The 12,505-nt window shown below is 41.8% G+C and overlaps 1 protein-coding gene across 1 annotated transcript in view; it reads left to right on the forward strand.

The window, feature by feature from the left end:
- Window positions 1-12,505, forward strand: part of GNA12 (G protein subunit alpha 12) — a 40,162-nt gene that overhangs the window by 9,421 nt on the left and 18,236 nt on the right. Inside the window, exon 2 of the mRNA XM_059484833.1 lies at window positions 2,249-2,464. Within this exon, the coding sequence (XP_059340816.1) occupies window positions 2,249-2,464 (216 nt within the window). The remainder of the gene's footprint in view (window positions 1-2,248; window positions 2,465-12,505) is intronic.

A 12,505-nucleotide genomic window follows, 5' to 3' on the forward strand; every position in this document is an offset into this window, starting at 1 on the left:
TTTAGTTCCTTTTTTTCCTCAGGGAGGGTCAAACCTGCATTTCCAATGAGCAGCAGATAAGTGACTATTCCAGGACTGGAGCAGTCTGCACACTCTTGATTGAAACTGTTCTGTGGTTTTCTCTACACAAATAATGAAACTTTCTCTAACAACAAACAGCCTCTTGAGAACCTCTGTGTCTCCAGGAGGAGCAGGGGAAGTCAGAGCAGCAGTGTGGGGAAATGCACTTGGACTGAGGTCCCAGAGCTCTCTGATCCAGGCAGGAGTTGTGCAGGCCTGCTGGCACCCCTTTGAGATGCTGTGCAGTTGCTGTGAGCTGGAGAAGGGTTAAACCAGCCCCAGGAAGGTCAGAGCTGTGTGGGCTGGGAGCTCTGTGCAGGGGACAGGGCAGGGAGGGGACAGGGTGACCCACAGGGGGTGGGTGTAGCCCTTGGGGACGTGGTGATCACTGTCCCACGCTGTGCTGATTAACCATTTCATACACAACAGTTCTCACTGAGCACTGGCATCAGACAGCCAGGAATAACCCTGTCCTGCTGCTCTCAGTCACCACAATCCTCTGGAAGAATCTCCCAAGTCCTTAACTGGGCATGGTGGGGAGCTGACCCTGCCTTGCAGTTGCAGCCAAGTTGGGAGTGTGTGCAAGGGATGGTCTGCAAAAGTGTGTGAAGCTGTGAGATGTCCTGGAGGCATCTGCAATTCAGAGACAGAGCCTTATAAGTGAGTTTTTCATGCTTCTGTTTGCTATGCCCTCCAAATAACCATTGAAAGACTTTTGTTAATAAAGGGATCAACTCTGCAACTGGGAATGAGAGTTGGCTTTTAGTCTGTATGACAGTTACTAAATAGTTATGTCTGGAATTTAAAGCATCAGTTGGTAAATATGTTTGATTTTAGTCTTTTCATGGTATTGTGGAGATTCAGTCTCTACTTTATGAGAAGAAGTAACAATCAGTAGAGAATAATAAATATTTACATTTTTGGGAAGCTGCTCTTCAGGAGCACTGCTGGCTAGTGACAACCACGACACTTCACTTTTCCTTTCCTGTGACACTCCACTAAGTTGCTTCTCACTTCCCTCTCTAATCTTGGTTGCTGTTGGGAAGTTACTCTTGTTTTTGTTGTTGTTGTTGTGTGGTGCTGCTAAAGGACTGAAGAGCAGAAAAGTTCAAGTGTTAATAAAACATAGCATGCAGTCTTGATAGCTTAAAGTATGCAAAAAAAAGAGATCGGTGCAGTAATGTGGAGGCTCTTGTGAGTAGCTGTGGAAACAGAACTTCACTTTTGGAGATTTTTAAATTTTTTTTTTCATATCTCTAGAACCAAAGATCAAGAAAATAATCCAGTATAACCCAGAGATTTTACTTGTGAATTCAGTGGTCCTTGAGATGCTGAGTCACCATTAGCAGATCTGTCCATTACTGAAATGAGGCTCACTATTGAGAAATAAATATTGGCCATTGGAAGCTGTTTACTGCAGGTGAAGTTAGAGTCAAGACTGAAGTATCAAATTTCTTTAACCTCATGTGTTTGGCTTATTGCCATGAATATGAAATTAGGTTTCCATAAAAACTGAAAAATGTGAAAAGAACCAGCTCAGTAATCTTGAATTGAATTTGAGAACTAGATTGCTTTGCTTGTAGATTTCTTTTCCAGTATTAGAGTAACAAAGCCTTCCTGTCACACACTTGCAAATGTGTGGCAAGTTCAAAAACTAAGCTGAGTCTCAGGGAAAACTGGATCTGCTTTCCTGAGCCTGGTACTTGGAATCTATGCAATGTCTTCAGTCCTGTGATGCTCTTCTGATCTCCCTAATGCTGGGATGTCCTTTTTGGTGTAAGAAACTCAAATGCAAGGGAAAAGATGGAAGAATATGGTTTCAGGCATGGTGTTACTTTTAAAACTACAGCTACAATGATCACACACCAGTTCCCAGACACTTTTCTTAATTCCCAGACACTTTTCATGCTCTCACTGATGTTTACTTTCATTATCTGTTGGTAGCACTGCTTGTTGCCATTAGCTGTTGCCACTAATACTTTTTCCACCTGGGGAAATATTTTGTGGCTAAATTGCTTACAGAAGCAGGCTCTATCTTACTTCTGTTGGAGATGTTGCAATAAACAATGGTTTTGCTTCTCTCTTTTTGAGTTCAGTCTCACCAGAACAGTGTCAAAAAAATAATCTTCAAGTACCTTCAAGTCCTTAATCTTTATTCACCGAGTCTTTTCTCTGAATGATTTTTTAGGGCTGCAGGGTTCTGGTTGATGCACGGGACAAGCTGGGGATCCCCTGGCAGTACACAGAGAATGAGAAGCATGGGATGTTCCTGATGGCCTTTGAGAACAAAGCTGGGATGCCCATCGAGCCTGCCACCTTCCAGCTCTACGTGCCTGCCCTGGCTGCTCTCTGGAGGGATTCAGGAATCAAGGAAGCCTTCAGCCGCCGCAGCGAGTACCAGCTGGTGAGTACACCCAGCTCCTGCCTGGGAGGAGACAAGTGCTGCACCATAAATCTCTCTTCAGCTCAAACACAGCTTGCTACGTGCAAGATGGAGCCACCCTGTTAGCTGTTTGTAGGAGTGCTGTAAATCTGAGCACTTCAGCAGCAGAAACAAGTGGTAATTGGAGCCAAACTTGAAAAACTACATGGCAGTAAGAGGGAGTGGAAAAGTGCACATGACTGGATAAACTGGAAGAGCAAGAGGAACCAAAAAAGGCAGGAATTGGTTGAACTAAAAATATTTTAGCAGCTCAGTAGGTCTGTTCATAGTAGGTCACTGATGAAGGCACACTTAATTTGTAACTTTCCAGTCCTGCCAGCTTGCACTATATTGATACTGGCAAACTTTTCCTGCATGCAGCTCTTTTGAAGTGAATGCTGCACCCATTCAGGCTGCTGCTCCCTGACTGTTTCTTTTCATCCTGATGTTTGCAAGTGAAACTTGGATAAGCAACTGAAAGATGACAGTGAGCATAAAAATGTGCTCTCTTCCCTGCTTTCTTGTTGTTAGCTCTTCATGCTCTTGTGCCAGAATAGCTGCACTTCTGGTATGGGATATGCTTCTGACAGCTGTTCATAATCCACTCCTTTTCCTTCATATGTACAAAATGGAGAGGATTTTTTTTTTTCCTACTCTTTTTCTTCCCTGTTCTGTGGAGCAAGGTACTGATTCAGACAGCCTGGTACCACAATTGTTATAATTGTTTAGTTAGAGGGATTAAAGGACAGAAACAGGGCTTTGTATGGTCTCCTTTAGACTCTTTTACAAGGAAGTCAATACAGCTGAAGGAGAACTAGAGAAATTGGATAGTGAAATTCTGATTGTTCCCTCATGCTACTTCTCTGTGTGGTTCTCTGGTGTCTGGTGCTGTAGTTAAACTCGTGCTGCAGCCCTTAGCTACTCATCTGTCTCCACTAATAAGATGCCTGTTTGAGTCTTGGTGTTGCATATCTTTGAAATCTGTCTCTGAAGTATCATGAGACTGCCAAATAGGTAAAGAATAAATGAAATGAAGTAAAGCTGTCACAGGATGATGGGATAAACCTCACTTCCTTAGGCTAAAAATGAAACAATTTCCATGTTACAGCACTGGGGGTGGGGGGAAGGATGTGCAGGGGGAGAGAGGATGGATTAATTGTTCTATTATTCCTAGCATCTGTAGACACAGGCTTTGCTGTTCTAAGCACTGTAGAATAAAAAGATGGTTCGTGCCACAGGGAACTTGAATTTGCCATGAAACAACTGCTAAGAGAATCCAGTGTAGTAAGCAATAGTTGCATCAGCAGCCTGCTAAGATTGTTTGTTTTTTTCCCTGGGAAATTCTATGGTCAGGCATGTATTTTGTTTGTAGAGGGAGATTCAGATGGGGATCATGTGGGAGGTTCATTCCTGTGCTGGTTAGCAATAAAATAGTATCAAACTGGGGGGAAAAAAGTCCTATTTGTTGAATAAATTGTGTTCCAAAAGTAGCAGGCCTACCTCTGCATTCCCTGGCTTAGAGGATTAAACAGGAAATACCAAAAAAAAATAAAAAAGCCCCACAGAAACAAAGCAGAGAGGCATGCAAGGGATCATTTGAGAGGCTGTCATCTCCAACATCGTGCTGCAGTTCCAAGCTGCATCCTTTTGGATGCCCCTGGTGTCACCTAGGTGGTGTCACTGGGGCACCTGGAACTGCTGCAGGCACCAGGGATGATACCCTGTCAGTACTGCAGCCACCTGTGTCACACAAACTCTGTAACTCCATCCCAGTCCTGCACCTGTGGCACTGACAACATGAAAATCTGGGTGCTGTTATTTTATTGTGCAGGCTGCATCACCAGGGGATCAGAGTGCCTCACTTGTAACTAAAAAAAAGCACTTGGCTGCATAAAAGGTTTTAAAATGCTGCTTCTGGATTAAACAAATTAGTAACACCTCAATACTTTGAACAAGTTTCCATATCTTACTTCTAAGTTCAGCAGAAGTATAATTCCCTCAATATATGGGAATAAGCAGCTGTACAATTCCTTTAAAAATTTAAAACTACATAATGTTTTAAAGAAAAAGGTGGTTTTAGGTGATGCCTAATTTGTAATTGCATATGATATGTATAAACCCATACCTTCATTTAGTTTAAACCCTTGCTGAATATAGACTTGTGTAAATAAATAGAAGCCAGATATAGTGGACTCTGAGAAAATAAATCTTTTCTGAACTGATTTTAACTCAGGCTAAAGAAAACCTCTGCATCAGCACTCTCTTTCTTCCCTAGTATAAGCGAGCTATTAAATGGAATATGCTTGGTTTAAACTGAATTTATTATCTTTAAAATAGTTCTTAAATCATCACCAAAATTTTGCAGCTTTACATTACTGTGATCCTGCTGAATGTGCCTTGACACTGTTTGAAAAAACAACCCCACTCAGCACTGGCATTTTCTTCACCCTCCTCTTGCAGTCAACTGAACCAGCTTTTTTTATAAATCATTGTTGTTATTTTGGCTTCAAAGCTGTAGGATTATTGGTGTGCTGTGAATGCTCTGTTTCTCCAGGAAGCTGTGGGACTGTTAAAAAGCAAAATACAGCGGTTGGTTGGTTGGCTAGAGCTGAAAATTGCAGTGTGCAGGTGCCTTCCTATGGTCTGCAGTGCCCAGCTCGGTGACTGACTCAGCAGTAACAAACTTGTTGAAAGAAAACAGCTCTGACCATAACCCTGTGCAATCTAAAAGCTGCTTCTCTGGCACCACAAAAGCTGCCTCTGGGCATTTGAGTGTTTTCTGCTTCATACTCAGTGCCTACAAGTGCTCGTTGTAAATCCCTGTCTGGGTCTTTGAGCCTTTCAGAAGTGAGTGGGTGGATTCTACAATAGCAGGCTGCTTTTTTTTTTTTTTTTGCTTTTGTCTTCCCAGCCTTTCTTAAAGCAGACGAACCAATTTTGCTTTCTTTTTCCAAACATCAGCCTCTCTCTCTTCCCCTACCCCAGCCAGTCCCTACCAACCCAAGTTCCTCTGTTCCTTGTATGGGAGCCAAGTGGTTTGGGGACAAAAGCTCCATTGTGTGTTTGCTTCCATTGTCACGTCTGTCCTCGTTTTTTAACTACTGGAATAGGAATTCCTTTGTAATCAGAATGGGATTCTTCTCCCTTCTCCCCTGCCCTCATTATCCCCCCACCCATTTTCTGTCTGTGTTAGAAAGGAATATTTTGGTCATGGGGATGTTTGTTCCTTGGAGAGTGCCTGTGATAGTTTGGGCAAGGGGCTGCAAATCCCCCAGTCCCTGCAGGAGGAGACAAATCCCACAGGGAATGTTCCTGAGAGCAGGCAGTGGGGTTTCCTGCAGGATTCAGCCTAATGGCAGCTGCTTGGGTGTATTTGGGAGTTTGGGTGATGTATCTGCAGGCTCTTTTTCACCCACTAGTGACATTTCCTTTTATGCTATAAACCATGGTGGCCAAGGCCAAGACAGGAATTGCTTTGGTCATGTGGTTTCTGTTTTGGTGTGTGGTTTGGGGTTTTTTTGGTTTTTTCCATCCTCTCAGGTCTTTACTGTGAGAATGTGAGAAGCCATTCACTTCTCTTTAATGTGCCCAGAACAAAAAGTATGACACAAGGTTAGATACTCTTTTGGCTTCTTACAGCTTGACATGCTTGATGTCATTGTGGATATAGATGGGACAAATGGGACAAAAATTATATTTTTGTCACGAGCAGAACAGATGGATAGTGATGAGCAAATCTGCCAAGGCCATCATGTGTCTTTAGCAGTTCTTAGAGCAAAATTGACGTTGTTGTTATAAAAAATATGTTCATGATCCATCACCAGAATATCAATAAAGATTGTTATTGATGTATTAATGTTATTATTGATGTTCCCTGCAGTGTTAAAAGACTTTCTGGTGTTTTAATAGCTCTTTTTAAAAGAAAAAATAAATGTCAGCATTAATGGGAAGTTGTGGTTCCTGAGAGGGAAGTGAGGCTCTTGCAAATATAGACAAAAACCTTAGTGCTGTGTCCATGGCTATTTTTAGCTGTGTGCACAGGGAATTGTATGGAACACTTCCATTAATACTTCAAATACTGAGAGCCTCTGAAGCTTTGCTTGTGGGAAGACTCTGGAAAATGTTTTAAAAACCCTTTCTTTTCATTCACCATTCTCTGGGTGAGAGTGAGGGGGAATTGGGGGATATTTGCAATAGCACATTGGTCACCCCTCTGAGAATTAACTGTGGGGTTTGCTGTTTTTCTTTTGAGCAGCCCCTGGAATTGGATAAATTCTGCCTGCCAGGACAGGAGCAGAGGGAGCAGCCTGCTCCTTGGGGTGGGAGAGCTTTGTGCTGCCTTCTCCCCATGCAAGGAGCTGATGGCTTCAGAGCCTCACAGGCAGTCAGCTGTGTGCTCTGGCCAGCGTGCAGGGGAGGCACCAGTCATTCACACTGATTCTCAGTTCAGGGTAGACAAACTGTGGCTTCAATGTCTTTATTTTTGTACAGAAATGCTCAGTGCAGCAGTGATGTAATCAGGAGCTGGGCTGTACATCAGCCCCTGAGGCACTGGGAGATTTTGTAGCAGCATTTGGCTGAAGCCAAGTGAATTGAGAGATGGGGCAGCAGAAAATTGACTTCATGTGAGAAGTAGGTGACTTTGAAATGACACATTCAATGAAATCTACAGCAGTGGGCTGTATTTTGTCAGAATTCTTCAGTGCACTTTAACAGAGATTTCCTGAATCCTGAAGCACAGTTTCCAACTGGTGATTTCTCTTTCAGATGCAATGGCAGAGTAGAGGCAGCCCCAGAAGCAGGTTTGGAGGCAATTTGCTCTCTCAGCACATAGGGCAGACCCTGAAATGCAGGGATGTTTGTGCCTGGCATTGCTGTAAATCACTTTGCACTTGAGGAAATTCCGAGTGTCAAATCAAGCCCAGCTTATACAATTGGCTGTAACACAAAAATGAGCTCTTCCCTTTGCAAACTACTGTTTGAATATGAGCTTACACAAGAGACTCTGAATGTTGCCCATTCTGCAAGGATGATTTTTTTTCCCCAGAGCTGTGAAATTCTCATATTTCATCAGTGAAATCCATTGAGGCTTGACCAGTGCTGGTGAGATGTACAAAGGCAATAACCACACTGTTCAAAGTGCCAGCCTGGGAAATCTTGTTACAATTTAATGCATGTAATTGGGACTAGGCAGCAACTCTGCCAAATTACTTTTGAGCCCTGCATGGGTATTTCCTAGCTTGCAGAACTCCTGTGAAACTAAATTATTTCTGGGAAGTTACGTGGTTTTTTTGTTTTCTTTTCTAGATCTGGATGGGACATACCACTCTAACCCACAAATTTTTTTACAAAACAAGGGATTGACAGTAAAGCTACAAAGCAGAAACTCATGTTTGCTGTTGCTGAGCCTTAATTTTTTGTATTTGCACACTGTTAGTGCTAGTGAAAGTCAAGTGCATCTGTATCTAACAATATTATATTCTTTCTTTCTTTTTGAAGCTGATTATGAAGCTGTGGATGGTGAATTGGCTTGTCTGAATCATAGTATGTGCAAGGAATGATAATGCTGTATTTTTTATATATAACACAATAATAGTTGATTATAATCTGGTTTTATGTTAGAGTTCTGTAAAAGTGGCCTTATCTGAAACAAGATGTCATATTAACCCAAAAGATCACTGCAGACTTTACCGAAAGATCACTGACTTGCTCTGGACTCAAATAGAAGGTAGAGTTATGAAGATATTTCTTATTTAAATATCTGAGCAAGATTTTGGGCCAGTGTCACAACAATTAAATGCCAGAGATCCAGATTTAAGTTCTAGTTCTGCTTCAAATCCCAAGACCTCCAAAGTTTCTGGTCAGGTTCTGGAGTCTGACTCATCTTTGTACAGCAGGGAAGTTAATTGCTTGTTTAAGTGTAATGCTGCAAAGCCTGGTGGCTGCTCTGCAGCAGGAAGGATTAGCAGCTGGAGTCCCTGGCTTCCATTCCTGTCTCTGTGACCAAATTTAAATTTTTTTTCAGACCAAGATCTCAAGTAAGAACTCTCAAACAGAAGTGGTATTTTGTTAAAGGAGGTGAAAGTTAACAGGCTATAGTTTAGGGTTTTTTTAAAAATTGAGAGATAGCAAAGCAAAAAATGCAGAAGGAAAGCTTCATGCAAAATTCTGTGAGTACTGGCTAAGGCTGTAGAGTTTGCCAGTTTGCATCTGCAGAAGTTCAGTCCTCAGTCTTGAATTTGCAATATTCTAAAAATGAATGTTTAAATGAGATATGTTAATGGGCTTGCTGCCAGCAGAGAGCTCCTGGAGCAGTGCAGGCTTTGGCTGTGCCAGTTTGTCTTGACAGTCAGGGAGGGATTCAGGCAGAGCTGGAGATGTTGGCTGTCACCCACAGCAAGGAATGCTCCACTTGGTGCTCTCAGCTTTGCTTGAAGTGCCATTGAACAAGAGGTGAGAAGAACTTGCATTTAAAGTAGGCTGGATTCACAACCATTTAGGGAATCACTGCAAATCATTTTGAATTCTTGAAAATCTGCTCTTGCAAAGTCTTTCCTCAGTGACAAGAGCTGCTCTCTGAGGCAAAAGCAACATAAGAAAGCTGTGATGGGTAAAACAGTTATTAGCCATTCTTAAATACTTTCTGCTATTGGAGAGAAATAAGAACTAGAAAGATGATGAATTATGACTTTTTAAAAACCGTGCAAGTGGAAAGGTCTTGGAGAACAGCAGTTTGTGACTGTACCTACCTGAAACCTCAACCAAGCACTGAGTGCTAAATGAAAGAAGAAGAAAATAGAAGATTCTTGCCATAAATTTCTCCTGACCTTAGGTTATGACAAAGTGCAACAGCTGGGTGAAATGTGGCCTGCATGGAATTGGGAGGATAAGTTGGAAAGTAATGAGCAGATCATACATAATAAATAAGTGGATAACAAGAAATTGATATGCCTACCATATGGGAGCTGAGATGGATCTGAATAAAAAGAGCTGTGCTACTGGCTGTCCTGCTCTTCTGTGTAGTGAATTCCCAGCACTCAACAAATTTTTAATTTTTACATTATTTAAAGATCAAAAACTTTGGGCAAAATCACCTCCAAAGTCTGTAAGATGTGCAGTTAATGCACTTCATTAATGCTCTGCTCTCTGTGGGTACCAAAAGGCTGAAATTCAGACTGAGTGTGAACCTACCTTTAATTTACAGATTCTTGAAGGCAGATTAAAATGGTACTATGTAAGGCTTCCTGTAGCAGCTTTTTCTGCTGCTGGCTCTCGGAAGCCAATACATACTGACTGTTTTTGGTGATTAAGATAAGTAAGAGAAATAATTTCATATTTACAGCTGCCATGGTGAAAATTCATTGCAAACATTTGCCTCTTGCCTAATGATTGCCATCTTTTTGGTTGAAAGATTTCTTTTTTCTTATATATATTTTACAAAGTACAGACTTTTTTTTTTGTCTATACGTCTTAGTAATTGAGCCCCTTAGAGAACTGTCTGGGTGTCCCAAAAGGTTTTTTACTCATCCTTACCTTTCTGTGTGCATATGGAAGTGGTTATTGTTTGCTGCCTCACCTTCAACAACAGCACTGAAACCCTAAATCTAATATTAACACTGAATCTAATGTTCTTAAGCTGGAAAAGCCCTTTTGGCTCTCAGCTCTGGAGAATAAATGCCACCTTGGTTCTGGAAAGAAGCTTTGATTTTATTATGCATAAAATAATTAGAAAAAATACTCTGTATGTTTGTCTTTGCAGAATTGTTGTTCTAAGCCCTAATTAGTGCTACTCTAAATCTTGCAGGACTGTATTGAATATGAGGATTTGTTCACAGCAAGTACAGCTGTAATTAATCTTTGCATTCCCATCAAGAAATGCTGGCACATGCTGTGAGAAACAAGGAAGGAAACTTTCAGTTCAGGCTGTCTGAGCCAGTACCCAAGTGCAGCTACAAACCACTGGAGTAATCTCTTTATCCCTTTCTAGTGTGCAGGAAAGGTCTGGGCAGAGACAAATCCAGCCCAGTGAGCTTTGATTATGCTGTTTAATTTCATACTCAGAAAGTTACTAATGCACCTCAATCATTCAGGAGACTTTAAAATTGGCAACTATTACCAGCTTAGAGATTCCCAGTGATGAAAATGTATTCCAGAAATCTGAGAGGTTGGGCATATTTAAAAGTGCACCCTTTGAATGACACAGAGAATCTAATGAAGAATTCCTTCTGAAATTTGATGGAAGCTGGAGGGAACTCATATTCAGTAATGAGCATCTGCATAGGTTAAAGTTATGGTAGCACAAGGAAAACTTTTATTTGAGTTGCTACAAAAATACTTCATTATGCAGAGACATATATGTTAATGTTTTTATGCCCAAAAAGAAAGAATCCTGTTTCTAGTGGAAAGGCTCCACTTGTCAGACTGGTTTCATCCATTCAGTCTCAAAGATACAATTGAAAAGGAGACATTTATATTTTTGTTCCCATGATATGTAAGTTCCAAGTTCTTGGTGTATGAAAGCTACATGCACTGCCTGAAGATCAGCAAGGACTGGCTTAGCTGTGTGAAGGAAAAGAGAGATCTCCTGCTACTTTGTGTGCTGCATTAGCAGTTTTCTGACCCTGTGGTTGGTTTCAGGAAATAGAGGGGCAAAACAGGCACTGCCCAAGAAGAGGTGCCTGGTTTTGTTAAGCCTGTCTCCCTGACATGGCTCTCTCTGCTCAGAGCAGCAGTGCTGACAGTGCACTTCAGAAAGTTCCAGTTTTACAAGTCAGCCTTTTGTACCTCATTTATATATTCTTTGTAGTGATTTAGCTTGCTTTTGGTACCCATTCAGCTTTTTATTGGTACCAAACCTTGCACTTTTCACCTAGAACTGGGACAGCGAGCAAGGCTGTTTTCAGTGCCTTTAAAAATGTTCTAAAAGGTTCCCTTGAGAAAAAACAGTAAGAGGTTCAGGCTTGGATTTTTCAAAGGGGCCACTGAATTTAATAGGATAATGGGTAATGAATGCTTTCAGGCTTTCCTGAATATCCTAGTTTATTGTAAGCTATGTAGGATCAAGAACAAGTAACATGAGCAGATGAACAAATAAGCAAATCATTAAAAACTAGGTCTGTTTTTATGAGAGAGTCTTATTGGCAAATCTTCTGTATTTTTATACTTAGCAGATATTTGAATTTGTTCTTTACTTATCACAATGACAGTGAATTATGTTTAATGAGCCCATGTTCTTGAAAAGGTGGGACCTGACAGAAAGCTGAGGAGGAAAATGCAGGTGGGATGGTGAGGCAGCATGCTCAGGTCCCATGTTGTACCCTTGCCACCTACCCAAACCCTGACCTTTCTGCAATGACTTCTCAAACAGATTGTAATGTCTTTAACCTGCTCTTCTTCTGTTTTTCCCCCTGCTCCTGCTGTCTCCCAGACAAGCCTGGTTTGCTTTAAAACATGGAGAGTTTCACTGAAAGCACACCACTCTTGACGCCAGCTTACCTTGGGCTGTAGCTCTGGGCAGTGATGCCAGTGAGCAATGGGAAATGGTAATTTGAGGGGTTCTGCTTTGCACTGAGCTCTTGGTTATCTGGGTGGGATTTTTGGAAGCTGCTCTTGGAGAAGAGACAGATGCAGCCTGGGGGTGACACACTGGGGAAGGAACAAGCCATGGGCATCACAAGTGGGCACAAATTGCCTTAACCTGGTGCTTGCCAAGGTGTGATGACAGAGTCTTTATCTCACTGATCCTTCTCCCAAGCAATGGTTCCTTTCCTGAGGAACTAAGATTACTGTACCTCAAAGAGTTGTTTTGTCAGTGTTTGTGTTCTGGGTTACTGGAGGATCTGAAGTGGTCACAGACTGTTCAAATCCAGGCTCTGTTTCACAGCTCTTGAGTGTGGAGGAGAAAGAGGAGGTGAGCAGAGGAAGGGAAGAAACAATGTTTAACTCTTGACTTCTGGGTTTGTGTGCAGTGGTAGCTGTGCAGCAGGGGAGGGTTTCATAGATGACTTAAGATGCATCTGAATG

This window comes from Ammospiza nelsoni, chromosome 17, assembly GCF_027579445.1.
Source record: "Ammospiza nelsoni isolate bAmmNel1 chromosome 17, bAmmNel1.pri, whole genome shotgun sequence".
Taxonomy (NCBI): Eukaryota; Metazoa; Chordata; class Aves; order Passeriformes; family Passerellidae; genus Ammospiza; species Ammospiza nelsoni.